Source organism: Salvelinus fontinalis, chromosome 7 (assembly GCF_029448725.1).
Source record: "Salvelinus fontinalis isolate EN_2023a chromosome 7, ASM2944872v1, whole genome shotgun sequence".
In the NCBI taxonomy this organism is placed as follows: Eukaryota; Metazoa; Chordata; class Actinopteri; order Salmoniformes; family Salmonidae; genus Salvelinus; species Salvelinus fontinalis.
The window spans coordinates 37,507,083-37,534,404 of record NC_074671.1 but is presented as its reverse complement, the minus strand read 5'-3'; the positions used below and the strand labels follow the sequence as shown (position 1 = coordinate 37,534,404).

At 43.3% G+C, this 27,322-nt stretch overlaps 1 protein-coding gene across 2 annotated transcripts in view; it reads right to left on the bottom strand.

Moving 5' to 3' along the window:
• The window catches only part of LOC129859459 (cadherin-12-like), a 218,906-nt gene that overhangs the window by 123,659 nt on the left and 67,925 nt on the right, over nt 1-27,322 (bottom strand). For both annotated transcript variants that reach the window (XM_055929272.1, XM_055929273.1), the window contains exon 2: nt 3,838-4,265. In XM_055929272.1, coding sequence (XP_055785247.1) covers nt 3,838-4,083 — 246 coding nt within the window. In that variant the 5' untranslated portion in view covers nt 4,084-4,265. The remainder of the gene's footprint in view (nt 1-3,837; nt 4,266-27,322) is intronic.

Here is a 27,322-nt window from a genome sequence, read left to right as displayed (position 1 = left end):
AGGAGAGGGGGAAGTTGGGCCGGTTTTGACACCTTAAGTACTGCAGTGCATCTCCTCATGGATTGCACCAGATTTGCCAGTTCTTGCTGTGAGATGTTACCCCACTCTTCCACCAAGGCACCTGCAAGTTCCTGGACATTTCTGGGGGGAATGGCTCTAGCCTTCACCCTCCAATCCAACAGGTCCCAGACGTGCTCAATGGGTTTGAGATCCGGGCTTTTCGCTGGCCATGGCAGAACACTGACATTCCTGTCTTGCAGGAAATCACCCACAGAATGAACAGTATGGCTGGTGGCATTGTCATGCTGAAGGGTCATGTCAGGATGAGCCTGCAGGAAGGGTGTCTTCCCTATAACGCATGGCGTTGAGATTGCCTGCAATGACAACAAGCTCAGTCCGATGATGCTGTGACACACCGCCCCAGACCATGATGGACCCACCACCTCCAAATAGATCCCGCTCCAGAGTACAGGCCTCGGTGTAATGCTCATTCCTTCAACGATAAACGCGAATCCGACCATCACATCTGGTGAGCCAAAACTATAACTCATCAGTGAAGAGCACTTTTTGCCAGTCCTGTCTGTTCCAGCGACGGTGGGTTTGTACCCATACGCGACGTTGTTACCGGTGATGCCTGGTGAGGACCTGCCTTACAACAGGCCTACAAGCCCTCAGGGCTACAAGCCAAGCCTATCTCAGCCTACTGAGGACAGTCTGAGCACTGATGGAGGGATTGTGCATTCCTGGTATAACTCGGGCAGTTGTTGTTGCCATTCTGTACCTGTCCCACAGGTGTGATGTTCGGATGTACCGGTCCTGTGCAGGTGTTGTTACACATGGTCTGCCACTGCAAGGACGATCAGCTCTCCGTCCTGTCTCCCTGTAGCGCTGTCTTAGGCGTCTCACAGTACGGGCATTGCAATGTATTGCCCTGGCCACATCTGCAGTTCTCATGCCTCCTTGCAGCATGCCTAAGGCACGTTCACGCAGATGAACAGGGACCCTGGGCATCTTTCTTTTTGTGTTTTTCAGAGGCAGTAGAAAGGCCTCTTTAGTGTCCTAAGTCTTCATAACTGTGACCTTTATTGCCTACTGTCTGTAAGCTGTTAGTGTCTTAACAACCGTTCCACAGGTGCGTGTTCATTAATTGTTCATGGTTCATTGAACAAGCATGGGAAACAGAGTTTAAACCCTTTACAATGAACATCTGTGAAGTTATTTAGATTTTTATGAATTATCTTAGAAAGACAAGGTCATGAAAAATGGATGTTTCTTTTTTTTGCTGAGTTTATATACATTGCATTTCTTGTCTGAATGGCCGATGGTTAGGGTGCTAATTATTATGATATCTGTGAGCATAGTTTCGAAATGTATCCAAGTGTTCTCTATCTTTGTTTCTCCCTCTCTTTATCTTTCCCCACTCCCTTTCCATTGTGTAACAAGCCATAATTTCGTGTCAGTCCACTAGGAACTTTTATCTCATGTAAGTGTGTATGTGTATTGTGTTAAAATTTGTTGATTCAAGAGGTCTGCAACATTCAGAATGAGACTGATTGAGGTAATGATTAATAAGTGACTGTTATTGATGTCAGATAAATCTATATATCTTTAGAGTTTAATTGTGGATTTGGTAACTCATTAAACAACTTTTCCCGTGGTGCCCATAAATTCCTAATGAGTTATTTGTTACATGATTAACATAATTGGGTGACAATTAAACATAGTTAGTTGATAAGATAAATAACAGTCATCACATTAATGCAAGTCACGTCACAACAGTACATACATTGCCTTTGGAAAGTATTCAGACGCCTTGACTTTTTCCACATTTTGTTACGTTACAGCCTTATTCTAAAAGGGATTACATAAATAAAAATCCTCAGCAATCTACACACAACACCCCATAATTACCAAGCAAACACAGGTTTTTAGAATTTTCTGAAAATGTATGTATAAAAAATATATATATATATACTGAATACTTCTATTCATAAGTATTCTGACCCTTTGGTATGAGACTCAAAATTGAGCACAGGTGCTTCCTGTTTCCATTCTACAACTTCATTTGAGACTACCTGTCGTAAATTCAATTGATTGGACATGACTTGGAAAGGCAAAAAACTGTCTATATACACCTGTCAGAGCAAAAACTAAGCCATGAGGTCAAAAGAAATGTACTTAGAGCTCCGAGGCAGGATTGTGTTGAGGCATAGATTTAGGGAAGGGTACCAAAATATGTCTGCAGCATTGAAAGTCCTCAAGAACACAGTGGCCTCCATCATTCTTAAATGGAAGAAGTTTTGGAACCAACAAGACTCTTCCTTGAGCTGGCTGCCCGGCCAAACTGAGCAATCGGGGGAGATGGGTCCTCAGGGAGGTGACAAAGAAACCACTGGTCAGTCTGACAGAGCTCTAGAGTTCCTCTGTGGAGATGGGAGAACCTTCTAGAAGGACAAGCATCTCTGCAGCACTCCACCGATCAGGCCTTTATGGTAGAGTGGCCAGACAGAAGCCACTCTTCATTAAAAGGTACATGACAGCCCGCTTGGATTTAGCCAAAAATGCACCTAAAGACTCTCAGACCATGTGAAATAGATTCTCTGGTCTGATAAAACCAATATTGAACTCTATGGCCTGAATATCTAGCGTCACGTCTGGAGAAAACCTGGCACCATCCCTATGGTTAAGCATGGTGGTGGCAGCATCATGCTAAGGGGATGTTTTTCAGCTGCAGGAACTGGGACACTAGTCAGGATTGAGGGAAAGACTAACGGAACACAGTACAGAGAGATCCTTGATGAAAACCTGCTCCAGTGCACTCAGGACGTCAGACTGGTGCGGAGGTTCACCTTCCAACAGTACAATGAACCTAAGCACAAAGCCAAGACAACGCAGTAGTGGCTTCGGGACAAGTTTCTGAATGTCCTTGAGTGGCCCAGCTGTAACCTAACAAAATGTGGAACATGTCAAGGGGTCTGAATAATTTCCAAAGGCACTGTATCTACCTCAATTACCTCATACTCCTGCACATCGATTCGGTATTGGATCTCTTTGTCTATACAGTGGCTTGAGAAGGTATTCACCCCCTTTGGCATGTTTCCTTTTTTGTTGCCTAACAAACTGGAATTAAAATAGATTTTGGGGGGGTTTATGTCATTTGTCTTTTTTTTGTCACTTAGAAGATGCAAAATATGTTTTATTGTGAAACAAACAAGAAAATAAACAGTACACTTGAGCGTGCATAACTATTCACCCCCCAAAGTCAATACTTTGTTGAGCCACCTTTTGCAGCAATTACAGCTGCAAGTCTCTTGGGTTAAGTCTCTATAAACTTGGCACATCTAGCCACTGGTATTTTTGCCAATTCTCAAAGGCAAAACTGCTCCAGCTCCTTCAAGTTGGATGGGTTCAGCTGGTGTACAGCAATATTTAAGTCATACCACAGATTCTCAATTGGATTGAGGTCTGGGCTTTGACTAGGCCATTCCAAGACATTTAAATGTTTCCCCTTAAACCAATTGAGTGTTGCTTTAGCAATATGCTTATGGTCATTGTCCTGCTGGAAGGTGAACCTCCATCCCATTCTCAAATGTCTGGAAGACTGTAAGGTTTATGTCAAGAATTTCCCTGTGTTTAGCGCCATCCATCATTCCTTCATTCCTTAAATTCTGACCAGTTTCCCAGTCCTCCCTCTCTTTGCTCTCTTCTTCCTCCCTCTCATCCTATTTCTACTTCTCCCTCCATTTAACACTGGTTCAATTCCTCCCGAGCTGCTAGCTATATGATTTATCTTAAACACTTGCATGATATAAAAAACACAATGTATAACATCCTTACCTTGCCCACATACTGTGGATCTGACCCCATGTACTCCTCCAGCACAAAGAACTGGTTCCACACCCATCCCCTCTTGACTCTCTGAAACCCAGGTGCCCCATTCCTCATCGAGCCCGCCAGGCTCCTTGGATTCTCCTTTCCCAGTCTGCTCCTGCTCAGTGGTGGACCTGGCGGGCGCACTAAAGACAGGGAACCTTTGTCGAAGACAAACCAAAGGAACAGCAGCAGGCAGTTCCTTGTTAGCATTGGTGGTCTGTGAGGTTGAGGTCTCCAAGGTAAAGTCCCACAGACGGAAAGCCAGATCAACAACTGTAAGAACCAGAGAGTTGAATCCGTGTAGGGGAGAGTGGACTGGATGCAGCCAAGATGAGGAGCCTCTGGCCTGGTTAGTTTGCCTGTCACGCTCAACGATTAATGGAGCTCATCACCTGGAAGAGAGAAATCAGAAAGAAACGTTTTAACATCCTTTCTGTATCCTATATTTCAATGAGTCACCTGTTGGATAATGGTACTGGATCCCATTTACACAAAACACAGAAAACAATGTTTGAGTATAACAGAGAAACTCATTTTGAAATGGTAATGTCTGTATTTTTGGCACCGTCAAAATGTCACCTTGAGTATCACAGAGTATGGAAATAAATGACTATGGATGATCTTATAATCATGCCATAACAATTCACATTCATATTCCCCAGAATACATCAAAACAACTCATCTACAGAGGCAACCTTGTATTGCATCTCCAATGACATGCATGATGGATAGAGACGGATAGAGATAGTTATCAAATCAGTGTCTGGACTGCCCATACAAAACACTATGGTCCCAAACGATCCCTTCAAGCCCAGATCTCTTTCTTCCCTTCACCCACTCTCATGCTGCATATATAGTCCACTACTTTTGACCAGGGCCCAGAGGGGTCTGATGAAAAGTAGTGCGTAATTTAGGGAACAGGGTGCCTTTTGGAACGCAGACACACAGCTACTGTATATCTCCAGAGAACAGAGTTCTCTTCAGCTTTGACAACCAGCTGCCACAGAAGATTGTTCCCCTTGCTACAGACTGTAATTTGACAGCTTTCACCCCTTAGAATGAAAACCTCCGGAGATTAAGAACAAATAATCCAGCTCCTGTGCAGTTGAATATTTGATATTTAGTTTGTCCTGATATGATATTATCTAGATACTGTATGTCTGTATTTTACTGTTTCCAGTGTATTTTCATTTAAATGTCGTTTGAGCTATTGGTGATGGTTTAGAATTCCAAGTGTGGTGAAGGGCTTATCTGGTTGTAGGAGATTCAATTTGATCTTGCCTTCCTGAATGTGTCTCTATTTTACTATTTTATTTTATATTTTTTTTATATAACAAAGTGCCTAGCAGGAGTTTGCTTTTCAGCAAGCATCACTGTATACATGTTGCCTCCTAGTCTCAAAAGCTCTTGATAATTGCCTGTTAAAGGAATCATGTCAAGGTACAACGTTATCATGTTTTCTGGTTTGCACGCACTACACTGTAGGCTGTGTAGCAGGTGGCTAGTACCTCTGATGGAATAGAGAAACTATGCCTTTTTTATCTTAGACCTTCATGTGTGAGAGCATAATTCATCCATCAAAGCTCTAAACTTTAATTAGGACCAACCATAAGGAATAAAGATTGTGACATAATTTATAAAACGAGAAGTAGATTTCACCTCTTTTTTTTTATAAAAGGGAGATCCCAATTTAGTTGAGGAGGTCTCTTTTTGGTTTAGCAGAGTGCCACATGAAAACAGCTTGATGAATAGATGCCATTACCTGTCCCACTGCATTCCCAATCATTCCAATTACACAATGGAATACAATCTTGTATTGTGCATCCAAATGACACCCTATTCCCTACATAGTGCAGTACTTTTGACCAGCGCCCTGTGGGCACTATCTTGGAAATAGGGTGCAGTTGTAACCTTCTTCCTAAAAAACACCAAACAAAATGAGATTCTGTATAAAAATGCAACTTCTATACAGCTAGACTTTTACACAGCAGGTTAGGATAATTAACATAGCAGATTAGGAGAATTAGGTTAAGGTTAGGGAAAGGGTTAGGAGCGAAAATGCTCTCTTAGTCCCAAACAGGGCCGTCATATGAGCTATTTGCTGTTCTGTGATCTTAACAGGATTTGTACAATTGAATGCGGGCTTATGTCACGACTTCCGATAAAGTCGGTACCTCGTCATGATGAATGCTCCACCAGTCTTCCAAGCCTTTGTAGACAAGATTTTCAGGGACCTGCATGGGTAGGGTGGAGTGGTATATATTGATGACATACTACGCTGCACGCGCCGAGCATGTGTCCCTGGTACCCAGCGTGCTTGGTCGACTGTTGGAGCATGACCTGTATGTCAAGGCTGAGAAATGCCTGTTCTTCCAGCAGTCCATCTCCTTCCTAGGGTACCGCATTTCCACCTCAAGGGTGGAGATGGAGAGTGACGGCATTTCAGCAGTGCGTAATTGGTCGACTCACAGCACGGTAAATGAGGTGCAGCGGTTTCTAGGGTTTGCCAATTACTACCGGAGATTTATCGGGGTTTTGGTCAGGTAGCGGCTCCCATTAGCTCACTGCTGAAGGGGGGCCCGGTACGCTTGCAGTGGTCGGCTGAGATGGACAGGGCTTTTGGTCACCTAAGGGCTCTGTTTACCTCGGCTCCCATGCTGGCTCATCCGGATCCCTCTTTGGCGTTCATAGTGGAGGTGGACGCGTACGAGGCTGAGATAGGAGCCGTGCTCTCTCAGCGCCCGGGTACGCCACTGAAGCTCCACCACTGTGCCTTCTTCTCGAGGAAGCTCAGCCCGGCAGAGCGAAACTATGACGTGGGGGACCGGGAGCTGTTGGCTGTCATCAAGGCTTTGAAGGCGTGGAGACATTGGCTTGAGGGGGCTAAACACCCTTTTTTCATCTGGACTGACCACCGCATTCTGGAGTACATCCGAGCAGCGAGGAGACTGAACCCTCGCCAGGCAAGGTGGGCCATGTTTTTCACCCGTTTTGTTTTCACCCTTTCTTACAGACCAGGTTCCCAGAACGTGAAGGCAGACGCACTGTCCCGGCTGTATGACTAAAGGAGCGGCCCATGGATCCCACCCCCATACTTGCTGCCTGTTGGCGCTGGAAGTGTGGGAGCTGGACGCAGACATTGAGCAGGCGTTAGGTGCAGAGCATGCACCCCTCCAGTGTCCTGCTGGGCATCTGTACGTTCCGTCTGCTGTCCGTGACCTGCTGATCTATTAGGCTCATACGTCACCCTCCTCTGGTCATCCAGGTATCGGTCGGACAGTGCGCTGTTTGAGTGGGAAGTACTGGTGGCCCACCTTGGCTAAGGACGTGAGGTAAGTTACACCCCTTACCCATTCCACAACGGCCATGGTCTCACCTGTCGATAGATTTTCTCACAGATCTCACCCCTCACAGGATAACACCACGATCCTGGTATTTGTGGACCGTTTCTCCAAGTCCTGCCGTCTCCTTCCTCTGCCCGGTCTCCCTACGGCCCTACAGACTGCGGAGGCCTTGTTCACTCACTTCTTCGTCTTCTATGGGGTGCCTGAGGATATAGTGTCTGACCGGAGTCCCCAGTTTACGTCGAGAGTCTGGAGAGCGTTCATGGAGCGTCTGGGGGTCTAGATCAGCCTTACGTCAGGTTTTCACCCCGAGAGTAACGGGCAGATGGAGAGAGTTAACCAGGATGTGGGTAGGTTTCTGCGGTCGTATTGCCAGGACCGGCCGGGGGAGTGGGCGGTGTTCGTGCCCTGGGCAGAGATGGCCCAGAACTTGCTTCGCCACTTCTCCACTAACCTCTCCTCCTTCCAGTGCGTACTGGGGTATCAGCCGGTTCTGGCTCCTTGGCATCAGAGTCAGACCGAGGCTCCTGCGGTGGACGACTGGTTCCGGCACGCGGAGGAGACATGGGACGCCACCCATGTTCACCTTCAGTGCGCCGTGCTGCGCCAGAAAGCCAGAGCAGACCATCACCGCAGTGAGGCCCCGGTGTTCGCACCAGACCTGGTCTGGATTCTCGACCCGAAACCTGCCCCTCCGCCTGCCCTGCCGGAAGCTGGGTCCGCTGAAAGTCCTGAGGAGACTGAACGAGGTGTGTCACTGGTTACAGCTCCGCCCGATTACCGTATTAACCCCTCATTCCATGTTTCTCTCTTCAGGCCGGTGGTGGCTGATCCGCTCCAGGATACTGAGGTGCGGGAGGTTCCTCCGCTCCCTCTGGACATCGAGGGGCCCCGGCGTACGCCGTTCGCTCCATACTGGATTCGAGGCGTCGGGCGAGGGGCCATCAGTACCTCGTGGAGTGGGAGGGGTACGGTCCGGAGGAGAGATGCTGGGTTCCGGTGGAGGACGTGTTGGACCCTTTAATGCTGCGGGAGTTCCACCGTCTCCATCCGGATCGCCCTGCACCTCGCTCTCCGGGTCGTCCCCGAGGCCGGTGTCGGCACGCTGCTGGAGACGCACGTCAAGGGGGGGTACTGTCACGACTTCCGCCAAAGTCGGTTCCTCTCCTTGTTCGGGCAGTGTTCGGCGGTCGACGTCACCGGTCTTCTAGCCATCGCCGATCCACTTTTCATTTTCCATTTGTTTTGTCTTGTTTTCCCGCACACCTGGTTTACATTCCCTCATTATTTGATGTGTATTTAACCCTCTGTTCCCCCCATGTCTGTGTGTGGAATTGTTTGTTGTTACGTGTATGTGCACGTCAGACTGGTTTGCGCCGGGTTATGTCAACCCGTATTTTGTTTATTGTTCTTAGTGCCGTGTGTCTGTTCGCCGTAATAAAGGGCTACGTTTGCTACCCAATTCTACTCTCCTGCGCCTGACTTCCCTGCAGCCAGTTACGCATATCCTACAGCTTAGTAAACCGTTGCATATCAGACCAGTGTCAACAGAGAAAGCCAGTGTGTTCTTTTTTTTCAGTTTGTCTCCCATTTCTCCAATTATCCCAGTCCGGCATTCACATCAACTAATGCATGAAATACAGTCTAACCCTGCTTTTATATCATCCATGCTAAGAGGTGCTTTACAGTGTTGATCCATTCATGGGCTAGTAGGAGCATAGTATAATTTCATTGTGTTATCTTGACATTTTTGTACAATGTACAATAGTGTATTGAAATAACCTTGAATAGCGAACCCATGTTTTCTTCTGAATTCAGATAGAATGTATCAATGACACCACTTCAACCACTCTCAACTGCAAAAGTCAAAATCTAGAGTACTGTAGATATTCCTGTATTAGCTCAGAACCCTTCACAGACAAACAGTACATTTCCGTTGAACTTGACACACTTCAGCATAAGTGCTCTACATTATCCACATGAGTCCACTCCAACAGCACCTGAATGCCTTAGGCAGTTAAGAATAGAAGACCATTTGGGCTAATTAGGCCCAATCATTGATCCAGTTAAGCAATTCAAGTATTGGATTCAACAAAACCCAGTAAAATACTATTGTCCTTTTAGGCTTCTTTTCAAATAAATTAACCAAACTTTGGCAATATATTAACACATTTACAGTGAACAATGCCAATCATAAATTGAGCAATCATTTATATCATTTATTTCCTTGAATTGCCTATGTGCTCCCTCTCCAAAGGTGGTGACCCCTTGGACATAAATAATTATTGCCCGATCTCTAAACTGTGTTACCCAGCGACATTTTTTACATTGTTAATAAACACTCAGCTTAGATATTTTCTAGCTTATGTTTTCAGGTCAGGTCACAGCATTTTCTCTGCTGCTTCTTTTGTGTTAAATTACATTGTAAATTGCATGGACAGAAGGCAGCAATGTGCTGCCCTTTTTATAGACCTGTCAAAGGCTTTCATCACTGTTGACCACTCATTATTAATTCATAGACTGTCTGAAATTGGCCTGGGTCTGGCAGCCTGCTTTTGGATTGAAAACTACCTGACAGACAGGTTACAATGTCTATCTTCTGATGGTGTTAAGGTTTCATTCATATTGCTAAAGGTGTCCCACAAGGGTCGATTTGGGCCCTGTACTTTTTTATATCTTTGTAAACAATATTAGTTTGTCTGTAAGAATTTGTAACCTCCACTTGTATGCGGACGATACTGTTGTGAAGGCTCTTTCAGAACTACAATCTGGCTATTTTGTTGAACTGAAATTGGTACTTAATGCAGGTAAAAAAAAGTCAATGTTATTTTACAAAAAGCTTCAAATGTATCTGATGATTTATGCATATGTACATTGGATGGTGCCCACATTGATCGTGTCCCCACTTATACATATCCGGGTATCTGGATTGACGAAAAGCAATTTTTCAAAAAGCCTAGTGAGGTGGTAGTTAACATTTTTTACATTTACATTTTAGTCATTTAGCAGACGCTCTTATCCAGAGCGACTTACAGTAGAGTGCATACATTTTATTACATTTTTTACATTTCATTTTACATACTGAGACAAGGACATCCCTACCGGCCAAACCCTCCCTAACCCGGACGACGCTATGCCAATTGTGCGTCGCCCCACGGACCTCCCGGTTCGGCTTTAGACTATGGTGATATCGTCTGTATTAATGCAGCCGCCACGGTATTGAAGTCATTGGACGCAGTTTATCATAACACACTATGCATTATTACGGGTGATAAGTTCAGTACACATCACTGCATTCTGTATCAGACCGTAGGCTGGCCCTCTCTTAAAGCTTGTTGTTAAATGCACCGCTCTCTTTTTGTTTATAAAGCCCTCTTGTGCAAACTTCCACCAATACCTTACTTTATTGTTAATTAAATTACAGTCATATGAGTCACCAGACCCGATCACAGGAATGGTTAACTCTGGAGATCCCTTCGGTCTCCATTGATTTAGGTAAATCTGCATTTCGTTTTTTTGCACCTTACTTGTGGAATGGTTGGAGGTTGGAGGGTTTGGTACGGATAGGGCAGTTCAGACTGGTTGATTACGTTTTTTACTGAGGAATGTGTTTGATTTTCAGGATTGTGTTTTGTACTTTTCTTAAATTGCTTGTAAATATTGTTTGTTTTATTGAGTTGAAATCGTAAATATTGAGTTGGAATTGTAAATATTAGGAATTTATACAATTGTGTGCAGGGCTTGCTTGAGAGGCCTTGGTCTAAATGGGATTCCCTGTTTAAAACCATTTGAATAAACATTTTCTTTAAAAAATAATACGCCAGAAGTAAGAGGAGTAAAAACTCTAGGAAATATACTAGGAATTGTCCATCAACAGTGGAGACAACTTAGTTTAGGATGATTCAACACCTGGCACACACTCACTGTTTTGTCCCTTCCTAATGTAGTTATGGGTGACATAATAACGTAGGCACCGAGGCTCTAATTTCATCACCACAGCCCTCATTGACACCATTGTCTTTGATTAATTTAATAGATTTGGAACACTGGTGTCAGAGGGAGGATATTCTACCAAGGTTACACCCCCATACACACGGATTCATTTAAGTTTGATACTGTCACTAAAGTAATCTGCAAAGTTCCCCTTGCAGAATCAGGAGGAACTATCTCGACATGAGGTCAGTCCGTTGATCAGACAGGTCATTCCTCATTTCACGAAGACCTAATAGGAAATGACTGTTCCCATAATTCCTGAAAGCGTGTCTATGCTCCACTGTTAGTTCCTGGAAGGTATTTGATTTGATGCATATTTAATAAGATAAGTTCATTACCATGTGTCGGGACTCTGTGCTGAGCCTTGACCTACTGTGTCTGCCTCAGATAACACCACGCAGCCGGCTGACAGCATTCTTACACATCGCCTCCCATAATCAAGGAACATATGGCTCACCGAGCTGCCGGCGCAGATTAGGAACCGTAAGAGACTCCCTCGGAAAGTTATTAGTTGTGAAGGCCGTCGTGTACATAGCAATCAGATAAACAGCATATCTTTTATTTTTATGATCGATACAGTGCATTTGGAAAGTATTCAGACCACTAAAATGGATTTAAACATATCTTCCTCAATATACACATAATACCCCATATTAACAAAGCAAAAACAGGTTTTTAGAATGTTTTGCACAGTTATTAAAAATATAACATTTACATAAGTATTTACAACCTTTACTCAGTACCTTGTTAAAGCAAATTTGGCAGTGATTACAGACTCAAGTCTTCTTGGGTATGATGCTACAAACTTGGCACACATGCATTTGGGGAGATTCTTCCATTCTTCTCTGCAGATCCTCTCAATATCTGTCAGGTTGGATGGGGAGCGTCACTGCACAGCTATTTTCAGGTCTCTCCAGAGATGTTAGATCGGGTTCAAGTCTAGGCTCTGGCTGGGCCACTCAAGGACATGTCCCGAAGCCACTCCTGCGTTGTCTTGGCTGTGTGCTTAGCGTCATTGCCCATGTTGGAAGGTGAACCTTCGCCCCAGTCGGAGGTCCTGAGAGCTCTGGAGGATGTTTTCATCAAGGATCTCTCTGTACTTTACTCAGTTCATCTTTCCCTTGGTCCTGACTAGTCTCCCAGTCCATGCCTCTGGAAAACTTCCCCACACCATGATGCTACCAACAACATGCTTCACCGTAGGTCTGGTGCCAGGTTTCCTCCAGACGTGACGCTTGACATTCAGGCCAAAGGGTTCAATCTTGGTTTCATCAGACCAGATAATCTTTTTCTCGTTTCTCAGCCTTTAGGTGCCTTTTGGAAAACTCCAAGCGGGCTGTCATGTGCCTTTTACTGAGGAGTGGCTTCCGTCTTGCCACTCTACAATAAAGGCCTGATTGTTGGAGTGCTACAGAGATAGTTCTCCTTCTGGAAGGATATCACTTCTCCACACAGGAACTCTGGAGCTTTATCAGAGTGACCATTGGGTTCTTCGTCACCTCCCTGACCAAGGCCTTTCTCTTCCGATTGCTCAGTTTGACCGGGCGGGCCAGCTTTAGGAAGAATCTTGATGGTTCCAAACTTCTTTAATTTAAAAATGATGGAGGCCACTGTATTCAATGCTGCAGAAATGTTTTGGTCCCCATCCCCAGATCTGTGCCTTGACACAATCCTGTCTCTGAGCTCTACGGACAATTCCTTCGACCTCATGGCTTGTTTTTTTTTCTGATATGCGCTGTCAACTGTAGGACCTTATATAGACAGTTGTGTGTCTTTCCAAATCATGTCCAATCAATTGAATTTAACACAGGTGGACTCCAATCAAATTGTAGAAACATCTCAAGGATGATCAATGGAAACAGGATGCACCTGAGCTCAATTTCGAGGCTTATAGCAGAGGGTCTGAACACTTCTGGCATTTCTGTTTTTTTTATTTTTATACATTTGCAACATTTTCTAAAAACCTGTTTCTGCTTTGTCAGTGCAGATTGATGAGGAAAAATATATTTAATCAATTTTAGAATAAGGCTGAAATGCAACAAAATGTAGAAAAAGTCAACGGTTCTGAATACTTTCCGAATGCACTGTATGTGAAGGGTGATATTTTAATTGTGTCACCACCACGTGTGTTGCTGGGTGACAGGAGTATCATCCTGAGGTGCAGATAAGTCAACGTTGTTTTAATAAGGTTAAGAACAAATCTGGACCAGATTCAACAGTAAAAAATATATATATATATGATTCAGATTTCTTGATATTTCACAACATTTATTTTACATAGTTTGGCGAGGGACAGGTATCAAAGGCTTTGCGGAGTCTAGACTCACCATATGGTGGTCTACCTACCATAGCTCAATCCACACTGTCATATTTGTATAACAAATGTGGTAGTGGATTAGTCTGTGCTATGTAATTAAGAATATTAATTAAGTTGTTCCCCTTTCAGGATAAATCCCAGTGGAAATATAATTGGGTAGAGAAAGATAAACCAACATTAAAAAATCCAACAGTTGTCATTCCAAAGTAAATTATTTTATTGATGCTTTGATTGAAACATCTGCATGTTTGGCTAGCTGAAGAATTAATAAGCCATCATATCATGTTAACCTTTTTTTTATTTTTGGGAGGGGCTCAGCTTTCATATTGCAGATATATTGTGGGTTCTATCGATGTAATTGTCTGCATCATTTCCAATATCTATATATTTTTTAATTTTTAATTTTATTTTACCCTAATCATACCATCCCTCCCCTAATTAGAGTAAACTAATGGACAACAATACTTAGGCTTCTACTGTTCACTTACTTGAGTCTCTTCCTCTCTCTCTCCCCCTCTCTCTCTGTATGAAAGTTTATACAGATTTTGTGTCAGTCTGAGCTTGTTCATGTCAGCGCCACATAATCATCTTGTTGAAGAAACACAATGCCGCTTTACAGCTGATTTAGGGGCTTTGTCTGCACTGAAAACTCATCTGGTAATGACAACAGATGTTTCAGGGTTCGGCAAACTCAGCATAATGCTCAAGGCATAGGGAAAAGAACTGGAGTGAAACTCTGGCTGGCTGGCACGATCCGTACTGAATATGTATGTACAGGCACTGAGAGAGACGACCCACAGAAGGAGAAAACACCTTTAACATCAGCAGAGCGTGCAGCCAGTGCAGTCACAGAGTAGATTCATAGTAAACTCCAAACTTGCAGTCGTGTTTACGTCGGGCCAGACCAAAGCAGGCCTTAATATGCCTGGGAGTCTAAGGGACTAGAGTAAGAGGAGGAGGAGAACAGTGGAAAGAAGACTGTAAAGGAAAGGTAGTCAAAGACAGGTTATAAAGGGACTGACAAACGCTGTGCCAGGCTAAATAAATAATCAGGGAGTAAAGCTTATGAATAAGTGATGGTGACTCTAAAGTTGCTGATATCGACTGTAGCAAGGCAGGGTCCCAGCAGGGTAAACCTCGAAATGGTTCCCTATTCCCTATATAGTGCACTGTTTTTGACCATAATTCAAAGGGTTCTGGTCCAAAATAGTGCACTATATAGGGAAAAGTGTACTATTTGTAACATAGCCCCCATCACAGATACACACTTAGTGGAGCTCAAAACAGCCAGAGCTGGGCAGCACCCACTGCAGCAGCTTGACTATCACGGTAGGGTACCACCCCATGGTAACTTTCTCTTCATGAATACAAAACAACTCTTTACAGACTCTCATGTCTGCACATTGCAGGGGTCCGGTAGATAAGGAAGGCTGAGTGAGTTATTTGTTGCGCTTTGGCATTTCGGAGGCACATTCACTCCCTAAGAGTGGATGTTCAAAGACAGTGTGTTGCTCTACAGTCCCTCTAATTTGATTAAGATAAATCAAAGCCTTTTCTGTAATTTTTTCACAAAAGCAGTTCAAAATACCATAGAGTTTGTTAAATAAGCACTTAGTCAGTGAGAGAGTGAGAGACGCTAGCTTAAAAGGCAAGCTGTTAATAGTGCATGAGGCCAGTTATTCGAATTGCTATTGAAGTAATAATTGCTCTTTGATGTTCAGAGAAATGCACCGTCTACAGTACGGGATGCAAATGGAAAAAATGCCTCTTCTGAGTCTGTTGGGTATTGATTCACACAGTACGCTACCAGAGAAAATAGTTATCAAACTGTTGTGTTGATTCTGGGTAGCAAAACAGCTATTAGAAGACATGGAGAAACACAGAATAGCCTTGACCTGAGGTATAAGTTTTCTGCCATGTTAGCTTGTTCACCTACCTTTTATTCTGATATCTATCGAGTGACAGATGCAGATATTAATCTGTGAGCGCGTTAGACACGGGTGATGTCATTGTGTTTCAGTCAGAAACCAACAGCAGACAGATAGAAACAGATATATTTCTATAACTCAGCTTGAAGCCCCTTCAGGCAGCTGAAAGCCGTCAGTTAGTGAGAAACTGAGCATGCAATTGGTGTCCTAGGTAGCAGACAGGCAGATGCAGGTCCACATGGAGCTGCGACTGTATTTTCACCCCAACCCCGTGCATATGGTAACGCTGCCTGAAACACTCCACTGGTGGCCACTTTTCTGGGTGAAAGAGTAACAGTCCACGACTGAAAGCGTTCAGAGCTGAAGAACTCCCAGACCTTTGGAAAGGGGGAAGAGAGGGTAGGGAGAAGAGGGTGAAATGCATGCTGGAGGCTTGGGCCTGAGTCTATGGATGGGTCTTAAGCTGCTAGGGATGTGGGGTTTTACCGGATTAAATACCAATCATGTCAGTTATTGCTTGGGCCTGCTAAATCTCTGTGCTTTCCTGTGGACTCTATCCCGATCAATTGACAAGCGATGTGTTTTTCAGCCCCTCAAACACTACAGGAAAAAAACGTGGTTACATTTGTAGAATTAGCTCAGGCTTTAATGCAAATTCACCCCTCATGGATTTGAGTATGCCAACTCCCAGTGCTGGCATATGACGTAAAATGTTATTATCAGCAACAGTTAATGAGATGCATGTCCTACTGAACGAAGGTTGCCTCTCTGTGAGAAACTGAACTCTTCCCCCTGACAATATGGAAAGCTTTACTGTACAGACAGCAATGGCCGGAGGCGAAAAGAAGCAAAACACTGAGTCATGGTTCCCCTTTGTGAGGTCTTTCTATGATGCAACAGATATACTGTAGCTCCAAATGAAAGCTCCGCTACGATAAAAATAATATGACAGACCAAAACGCTCACAGGGTCTGAATTATTTATCTTCTCCCAGCCTCTCTGATGTCAAAAGCTACCATGACATACGGTGTGTAGAAAATGAAGCAGTGTACTTGATCACATCATGGGGCTTCCTGTATCCTTCAAAAGTGACATGTGGTCCATGTTTGGGTCAGAGCCGCTGTTAGATACTCCAAACTTCACAAACTAGATCTATCAGGACACAAAAGGCCCTGGATGGAGAAAGCTGTCAGAGCATGAGTTACTGTGAAGCACCGGACAGATTGACAGGAAAAGAAACATGACTATCCACCTCTTTATAGTTTGAGTTATCACACTAGAGGCACTGAGAGACAATTCCTTGCTTAGTTTCAGTGCTTTTTGAGTCAGCTAACAAAGGGGGAGTTATAAGGTTACACCCTTGAATTTTCGTTGTCTCTGTTTTTTTGTTGAGGTATATGATGTTATGCATCATTAAATTGAGCTGTTGGGGATGCACAGAGAGTAGAGGGAGATAAGGTAGAAGAAATGTGTTGTAATAAGACAGCTACCGTTGAGACTAGATATTTATGCACCTGTGCTGGACGGAACAAGAAAATAATAAAATGCCGTGTTGAAAAACCAGGGATAATCAAAAAAACATTCATAACATGAAAGAGTGTTGCATCGCCTGAATCAGTTCCCTGATTTCTTGCCAACTCAATTCAAACACCCTGTTGTGAACATTGCATTTTCTCCTTTGTGAGCATATTTTCAAATCTTTGAAATAGTGCAAGCTGCAAACAGGTATACAGTCATGTGAAAAAGCAGGTACACCTCCTGGAAAGTTGTCTTTTTTTCTTTCTTTTTTTACATATTTGGACAGATAAAGGTAACCTAATTTAACAAATGACACTCAAATTATCTATGGAAATGCAATTCCATAGTGAAGAAAAAAATAAGTACACCTCTAGCTTCAATAGCTGGTTTTGGCCCCTTTGGCTGAAATAACTTAATGTAGCCGTTTCTTGTAACTGCCTATTAGTCTCTTACATCGACTGGATTGAGCATTTCGACAGGATTGAGATCTGGTTTTTGACTCTGCCATTCCACAACCCTCTATTTCTTATTTTTGAGCTATTCTGTTGTAACTTTGATTTAGTGTTTTGGATAATTGTCCTGTTGCAAGATCCATGTTTGGTTCAGCTTCAAGTTTTTGACAGATGGCCTCACAATCAACTAAAGAAATCTCTGGTACTACGTGGAATTCATGTTGACTCAATGATGGCATGTTGGCCAGACCCTGAGACAGCAAAGCAGCCTCCATGCTCTACGTTTGGTATGACGTTCTACTGCTCAAAGGCAGTGTTTCGTTTTCGCCAAACATGGCGTCTGACATTGCAGCCAAATTATTCCAACTTTGACTCAACTGTCCAGAACACATTGTTTCAATAGTTTTGGTCATTACCCAGGTGTTGTCTGGCAAACGTCAGTCATGTCTTGATATTCTTTTTTGAGAGCAGAGGCTTCTTCCTTCCTGATCTCCCATGTAGGCCAACTTTGTGAAGTCTCTTTCTGACAGCTGACTCATGCATGCACTTCGACAAAGATTGTGGCAAGATTGCCCTGTAGATCCCTTGATGTCAACCTGGGGTACTTAGAGACTTCTATGAGCATCTATCGGTCAGCTCTTGTGCTGAATTTGGTGGGATGACCTGTCCTAAGTAGATTGCCAGCGGTCTTGAATTTTCTTCATTTGTACAGTGACTTGCAAAAGTATTCACCCCCTTTAGCGTTTTTCCTATTTTGTTTCAATACAACCTGTAATTTATTTGGATTTCATTTAATGGGCATACACAAAATAGTATGTGAAATTAAAAAAATAACTTGTTTAAAAAAAATTTGAGCGGAAAAGTGGTGCGTGCATATACATTCACCCTCTTTGTATGAAGCCCCTAAATAAGATCTTGTGTACAGTATACAGTTGAAGTCGGAAGTTTACATACAACTTAGCCAAATACATTTAAACTCTGTTTTTCACAATTCCTGACATTTAATCCTAGTAAAAATTCCCTGAGATAATTATTTCTTTCAGCTTTCATTTCTTTCATCACATTCCCAGTGGGTCAGAAGTTTACATACACTGAATTAGTATGTGGTAGCATTGCCTTTAATTTATTTAACCTGTTTGGGCTAGGGGGCAGCATTTTCACGTTTGGATGAAAAGAAAAAAACAATTGCTTAAAGAAAAAAATAAGCAAACACGTTTGGTGTTCGCCAAAAGGCAAGTGGGAGACTCCCCAAACATATGGAGTTTAGCTTTTTGGCCATCATGGAAAATGCTATGTCTGGTGCAAACCCAACAACTCTCATCACCCCAATAACACCATCCACAGTGAAGCACGGTGTTGGCAGCATCATGCTGTCGGAATGTTTTTCATCGGCAGGGACTGGTAAACTGGTCAGAATTGAAGGAATGATGGTTGGCGCTAAATACAGGCACATTCTCGAGGGAAACCTGTTTCAGTCTTCCAGAGATTTGAGACTGGGAAGGCGGTTCCTTCCAGCAGGACAATGACCATAAGCATACTACTAAAGCAACACTCGAGTGATGTAAGGGGAAACATTTAAAATGTCTTGGAATGGCCTAGTCAAAGCCCAGACCTCAATCCCATTGAGTATCTGTGGTATGACTTAAAGATTGCTGTACACCAGCGGAACCCATCCAACTTGAAGGAGCTGGAGCAGTTTTCCCTTTGAGAATGGGCAAAAATCCCAGTGGCTAGATGTGCCAAGCTTATAGAGACATACCCCAAGAGACTTGCAGCTGTAATTGCTGCAAAAGGTGGCTCTACAAAGTATTGACTTTGGGGGGTGTAAATAGTTATGCACGCTTAAGTTCTCTGTTTTTTTGTCTTATTTCTTGTTTGTTTCATAATAAAAATTACTTTTGCATCTTCAAAGTGGTGGTCATGTTGTTTAAATCAAATGATACAAACACCCCAAACATCTATTTTATTTTCAGGTTGTAAGACAACAAAATAGGAACAAATGCCAAGGGGGGTGAATACCTTCGCAAGCCACTGTAGAGAATCCTTCGGGCAGTGGAATGATGTACTGTGATTGCTTGGAAATGGATTTGTAACCCCTCCCAGACTCATGGGCATCAATAATCTTTCTTATGAGTGCCTTGGATTGGTCTTTTAATCTTGGCATGGTGTGTTACCACATACCCATATGGTTAAGACCAAACCAAGTGTTTTATCTTTATGGAAGGCTGGACCCTCCCAAGTTACTCACTAATGATTTTCAAATAATTTGTACCTGTTTTGGTGCACCTGATTCTAATTTTAGCCATTTTATGTAAATGTGGGTGTGTACTAACTTTTTCCGAATGAGGAAAGTGCATTTTTGTTTTTGATTAGTTACATTTGGTTACTTTTATCAATGAATGTGGTTTGAAGTTACCTGAAGTATCAATTTTTCCAAATATGTACAAAACAGACCACCTTCCACTGGACTTACTTTTTCGCGTCAGTCAAGTTCTTCCACACTGTTACTACAACTCATATTAATATGACACACAGCAGTAGGTTTATATGTGTGCATTCATGCTAGCCTTGAGAAATCTAGTCTGTTAGTGCTATCATTCCACTCCTTGCCACTCCTTGTCATGGCAATGACAAGTAGAAGGAGTGGAATGTTTGCACAAAACAGGTTTTGGAATTCAGGCTACATGCATGAATGTGTTTCAGGGAGAATTCAGATGGAAACCCTAACGTCCCTGATCGAACCAGTTTATCAATGTGAATTAAATTAACTCTACCATTTTAATACATCAGTGGCATATCTAATTCTGTTCAATGGCAACATTTGCTCCCTGTGATTTAAAATGCTTAATTAAGCTGTGTAAAGGCCTCAGCTTTCCTAGAAGAACTTCCACATAGTTAATGATAATTGTTTTAACTGTAATGGTTTGTTAATTCAGGGCACACTCCAGAACACAACTGATATTTCTTAATAACTCTGAGAACATATTTATTAATAAAACTACACTTATCCACATAGGTTGTTATGAACACTGAATGAAAATGAATGATTTTGAATATATATCTTAGGTAAGGAAATAATAAGGAGATTTCATTTATTTTCTCAATGAGCTTTACACAAAGCTGTTATGGTGTATTATGTGGAGATAAGTATAATTTGTAAAGGGTACCTTGAACCTGTTGTAGAGGAAGGGCACATGCTCACAACAGTACACAAGCATCTTATTCATGTCACACCCTGATCTGTTTCACCTGTCGTGTGCTTGTCTCCACCCCCCACCAGGTGTCTCCCATTTGTCCCCATTATCTCCTGTGTATTTATACCTGCGTTTTCTGTTTGCCTGTTGCCAGTTTGTCTTGCCAAGTCCTACCAGCGTGTTCCCTGTGCGCTAGTGTTTGTTTTTGCTCGTCCTAGCCTGCCTCTGATTTGGATTACGACGTTTTGCCTGCCTTGACTTACATTTTGCCTGCCCCTTCAACTGTGATAAACTCTGAGACTTGTGCAATCCGCCTCCTGTGTCTGCATCCTGGTTTTAGCCTGAGCCGTGATAGTATGGACTGGCCATGACTGACCCAGCAGACTCGGCCCAGCTCTACAATGCTGTCGCCTTACAAGGAGCCACCATTGGAAGGCACGAGAAGTTACTGCAATGCCTTTTGGAGAGACTCCATACCCTGGCTGAACGGCATCACTATCTATGTGTTCAATATATTGCTGGAACAATTCCGCAGGTTCCAAACTAGGCAGCAAGCCACAACAGTAATCCCCCAGACTCTCAGCAACCCCGCCACCAGCAGCGCTTCTTTCCAGCCTACCCCGGTGTCCCGAGAACTTCGCTTACCAACTCCGGAGCGCTAGACTGGAGATTCTGGAACCTGACGTGGAGTTTCTCTCCCAGTGCTCCCTCATCTTCGAGCTGCAGCCTCCTTCGTTCCCCTCGGACCAAATAAGATAGCTTATTTGATAATGCTGATGTCCGGGAGGGCACTCCCCTGGGCTACAGTGGTGTGAGAGTAACAGCCCACCGTTTTCCTCAGTCTGGAGGAGTTTGTGGTGGAGGTAAGTAAGGTGTTTGGTTGTCCGGGAGAGAGGCTGCTCCAACTATGTCAAGACTCCTGTAGTGTGGCAGACTACACAGTGGATTTTCGCACGTTGACGGGTGAGATTGTCTGGAACCTTCACAGATTATCGGAGGTGATTAAAGCCCGGGAGCTGCCCATGGACCTCGTCTCCCCCATAGCCTTGACCATCCGGATTGATGGGCGACTACGGGAAGGTAGGAGGGAGAGGTAGTCTGTTCCCTGTTGTCCTCGATTTGCACCTCGCCTCCGAGGAATCCCGGAAATCCCTGAAGTCTACATTTCCGACGTCACCCGAGTTCTCTCGGAAATCACTGAGGGCTGTCGACTCATCTCCTCCAGAGCCATTGCAACTGGGCAGGGCTAGATTTACTCTTGCTGAGCGCTCAAGCAGACTTAACACCAAGAGCTGTCTGTATTGTGGAGCTACGGGACATTTATTATTGCCTGCCGATTTAAAAGACGGGGAGTTTTCAATCTCTCACTTCTCTTAACCCCCTCTATGCTACCCTGTACCCTGTGAGTGTCAGGCAACTACAGTGAGTCTATGCAGTTTCTGCTCCTGGAGTCTCCTCATGTACCCATGGTATTGTGGTATCCATGTATCTAGAATTAAACCCTTGTCTCACAGCCCTTTGTGCCCTGTTTCCAGGCCTACCCCTCTCCCCCGCGGTGATCTGGCATACACGGTCAGACACCTCCTGAGTGTTCGACCTCAGGGCAGGGGATTCCAGTACCTGGTTGACTGGGAGGGTTATGGCCCGGAGGAAAGGTGCTGGGTCACCGCTAGGAACATCCTGGACCCACCCGTCATCACTGAGTTCCGCCGCTAGCACCCCGGTCAACCCGGTATGAGCCCAGGAGGGATGCCAGCACCACCTGTTTGTCTTGTCCCTTCAAGTTCTCCCAGCGTGCTCCCGTGTTTCCTTTTCTCTAGTTTTTGTTTTCCTTAGTCTTCCCAGTTCTGACCTTTCTGCCTGACCCTGATCCTACCTGCCGTCCTGTACCTGTCTGACTCTGATTTGGGTTATGACTCTTTGCCTGCCTTGACTTACCTTTTGCCTGCCCCTTGTACTATAATTTACTCTGAGACTCGTACTATCCGCCTTCTGTGTCTGCATCTGGTTCTTAAATTGAGTCGTGATAATTAACTATAATGTTGTGATTCATCTAGTATGGAAATAATAAGTCCATTGCTAGAGCTATTTCCTAACAGGACAGGTAAGTAGGCTGGATACTTCTCATACATATTGATGAAGAAGTTCAAATGCTTTTCAATGAATATCTTTCTGTTGATGCTTGGTGTTGTCTTAGTTACATAGTCTACAGTAAGACTGCCTTCCCAATTCTTAACAAGCTTACATATTTACCTAAATATATATTGCCTTGAGATCAGATGGGCCCTCTTCAATCATGTCTGAGCAGCTCTGTCCATTACAGCTGTTGTCTTGCACTAATTACCCTGATCTAATAAGATAATTTGCATTGGGTGACAGACAAATCCCAAACTATTATGACTGTCATTGTCAGGCGGCAACCATTTTCCAGCCAATACATCCCGGTTTTTCACTTAATTAGACATTGCCAAATGTTAACATATAAAGCTTGGGTGAGCAATTCAGTCTGTGTTCAGATTTACACCCCGCTGTAGCAGATGGCAATTAATTATATAACAGAGAGAGAAAGAGACAACAATAGGAGCGGAGTCACTGGTCCATACACAATTCCTGTCATTATGGTGGCCACAAAGGACCCCTGCTATGATTGCTTTTGGTGTTTCTCTATTCAAATAAACAAAGGTAGAACCAGGATGAAGAAAAAAAGTATTCCTATGTACATAAGCAAGGGTCCACTACCTTTCTACTTATTCACCAGCTAAATGGGTAGAAAGCACTCACACGGGTCTAATGATAAATATTTAAATATGTAGACCTATTTTTTTCCATTGTTAGCATGAACTTTCTGAGTTGGAAGTGGTGTCACAATCGCAACCTCAAATCATTCAACAGAAACTGCTCTGTTGCACTTGCTTTATGCCGTAATCAGATAAATAAAATGTATTCCCACAACGATGCCTCAGTCTGTCTATGTACAGTATATGAAGTAGATTGAATTCTACCTAACATGACTCCCGGTGAATAGTCACCCAGACCTTAATTTCTTAGCAGTTTAGAGATTCTAAAATATGAATAGTGAGCTAACGTCTTGGTCGTCTCGGTGTTGTCATCCTCTGAAGCTTAAGTAGGGGCAACGTCGTCATCTCTACAGTTGACTGAATGCTGATGGCATCTGACAGTTAATTGATTGCCATTTACAGACTTTCTGTTACGCAACAGGTCAGCCTCGACTTCCTGCTGAGAAATTATTCGCCATCGCCCAGATTCACTCCACCTCACCCCCCATACACAGATGGAGGCTACATCCCAAATTACACCCTATGCTCTATATCGCGCTCTACTTTTGACCAGAGCCCTATGGCACCCTATTTATAAAATGAATAAGGTGCCATTTGGGACACACAGAGTTTTCACTCAATCGCTTAGTGCCTAGTGGTTACTCAAGGCCATGCCAGCAGGCAGGGAGTCTATTCTGACTTGATTTACAGCATGAAAAAAGGTAAACACTGAAAGGTGCTCTCCTCCCCAATTCTTTATGCCCATCATTGTGCCTTCCGTTTGTTATCTGCATGAAAAAAATGTAACACTGAAAGGGGTAGATAGATCCCAAATGTATTTGTTTTCTTTTAAATTGTGTGTATTTGTAGAGGATGGTGCAGTTGTTAATAAAGTAACTCACATGCTGAGGAACTAACTATCCCTGATTAGAGAAGAGGGAAGGCTGGGAAGAAATTAGACCATCTCGGGATTCACAGGAATATTGAAAAATAATATGAAAATAGTTACTTAGGCTTGAGGTAGGTTTTCTTCTCCGAGTGAATACATGTAGGTACAATGACTGCAATGTATTGTATTGTACTTGACGGTATTGTATTGGCCATACACATAGGCCATAGGTTAATGTTGGCTTGATTCATCACATACAGTGCCTTAGGAAAGTATTCAGACCCCTTGACTATTCCAAAATGTTGTTACGTTACAGTCTTATTCAAACATTTATTAGATTGCTTTTTTCCCCTCATCAATTTACCCACAATACCCCATAATGACAAAGCAAAATCAGGTTCTTAGAATTGTTTTCTAATTTATTTATTTTTAAATCACATTTACATACAGTTGAAGTCGGAAGTTTACATACACTTAGGTTGGAGTCATTAAAACCTGTTTTTAAACCATTCCACAAATGTCTTGTTAACAAACTATAGTTTTGGCAAATTGGTTAGGGAATCTACTTTGTGAGGTAGATTAATTCATTAATATTTGAAAAAAATTTTTTTGGGGGGGTAATTGTTTACAGACAGATTATTTCACTTAAAATTCAATGCATCAAAATTCCAGTGGGTCAGAAGTGTACATACACTAAGTTGACTGTGCTTGACAAATTCCAGAAAATTATGTCATGGCTATAGAAGCTTCTGATAGGCTAATTGTAAATCATTTGAGTCAATTGGAGGTGTGCCTGTGGATGTATTTCAAGGCCTAACTTCAAATTCAGTGCCTCTTTGCTTGACAACATGGGAAAATCAAAATAAATCAGCTAAGACCTCAGAAAAAAAAGTCTGATTCATCCTTGGGAGCATTTTACAAATGCCTGAAGGTTCCACGTTCATCTGTAGAAACAATAGTACGCACGTTTAAACACCATGGGACCACACAGCTGTCATACCGCTCAGGAAGGAGACGCGTTCTGTCTCCTAGAGATGAACGTACTTTGGTGTGAAAAGTGCAAATCAATCCCAGAACAAAAGCAAAGGCCCTTGTGAAGATGCTGGAGGAAACAGGTACAAAAGTATCTATATCCACAGTAAAACGAGACCTATATCGACATAACCTGAAAGGCCGCTCAGCAAGGAAGAAGCCACTGCTCCAAAGCCGCTATAAAAAAGCCAGACTACGGTTTGCAACTGCACATGGGTAAAAATATTGTACTTTTCAGAGAAATGTCTTCTGGTCTGATGAAACAAAAATATAACTGTTTGGCCATAATGACCATCGTTATGTTTGGAGGAAAAAGGGGGAGGCTTGCAAGTCGAAGAACACCATTCCAACCGTGAAGCACGGGGGTGGCAGCATCATGTTGTGGGGGTGCTTTGCTGCAGAAGGGACTGGTGCACTTCACAAATAGATGGCATCATAAGGGAGGAAATCTATGTGGATATATTGAAGCAACATCTCAAGACATCAGTCAGGAAGTTAAAGTATTGTCGCAAATGGGTCTTCCAAATGGACAATGACCCAAAGCATACTTCCAAAGTTGTGTCAAAATGGCTTAAGGACAACAAAGTCAAATTATTGGAGTGGCCATCCCAAAGGCCTAACCTCAATCCGATAGAACATTGTGGGCAGAACTCATAAAGCCTGTGTGAGCAAGGAGGCCTACAAACCTGACTCAGTTACACCAGCTCTGTCAGGAGGAATGGGCCAAAATTCACCCAACTTATTGTGGGAAGCTTGTGGAAGGCTACCCAAAACGTTTGACCCAAGTTAAATAATTTAAAGGCAATTCTACCAAATACTAATTGAGTGTATGTAAACTTCTGACCCACTGGGAATGTGATGAAAGAAATAAAAGCTGAAATAAATCATTCCCTCTACTATTATTCTGACATTTCACATTCTTAAAATAAAGTAGTGATCCTAACTGAGCTAAAACAGGTAATTGCTACTAGGATTAAATGTCAGGAATTGTGAAAAACTGAGTAAATGTATTTGTCTAAGATGTATGTAAACTTCCAACTTCAACTGTAAGAATTCAGACCCTTTACTCAAGTCCTCTAGTCTTTTGGCCCGGCAGGTAGCCTAGCGGTTAGTGTTGGGCCAGTAACCAAAATCCCTGAGCTGAAAAGGTGAAGATCTGTCGTTCAGCCGCTGAAGAAGGAATTTAAACCAATGTTCCCCGGTAGGCCGGCATTGTAAATAAGAATTTCATCTTAACTGACTTGCCTAGTTAAATAAAGTTTAAATTAAAAAAAGTTATATATATTTGTTGAAGCACCTTTGGCAGTGATTACAGCATTGAGCCTTCTTGGGTAGTGTGATACAAACTTGGCACACATGTCTTTGGGGAGTTTCTCACATTCTTCTCTTAATTAAGCTCTGTCAGGTTGAATGGGGAGTGTTGTTGCACAGCTATTTTCAGGTCTCTCCAAAAATGTTCGATCGGATTCAAGTCTGGGCTCTGGCTAGGCCGCTCAAGGACATTCAGAGACTTGTCCCGAAGCCAATCCTGCGTTGTCTTGGTTGTGTGCTTAGGTTCGTTGTCCTATTGGAAGGTGAACCTTCACCCCAGTCTGAGGTCCTGAGCAGGTTTTCTTCAAGGATCTTTTTGTACTTTTCTCTGTTCATCTTTCCCTCGATCCTGACTAGTCTCTCTCCCACAGCATGATGATGCCACCACCATGCTTCACTGTAGGGATGGTGCCAGGTTTCCTCCATACGTGACGCGTGGGATTCAGGCCAAAGAGTTCAATCTTGGTTTCATCAGACCAGAGAATCTTGTTTCTCATGGTCTGAGATTCTTTAGGTGCCTTTTGGCAAACTCCAAACGAGCTGTCATGTGCCTTTTATTGAGGAATGGCTTCAGTCTGCCTGGCCACTCCACAAAAAAGGCCTAATTGGTGGAGTACTGCAGAGATGGATGTCCTTCTGGAAGGTTCTCCCATCTCCACAGAGGAACTCTGGAGCTCTGTCAGAGTGACCATTG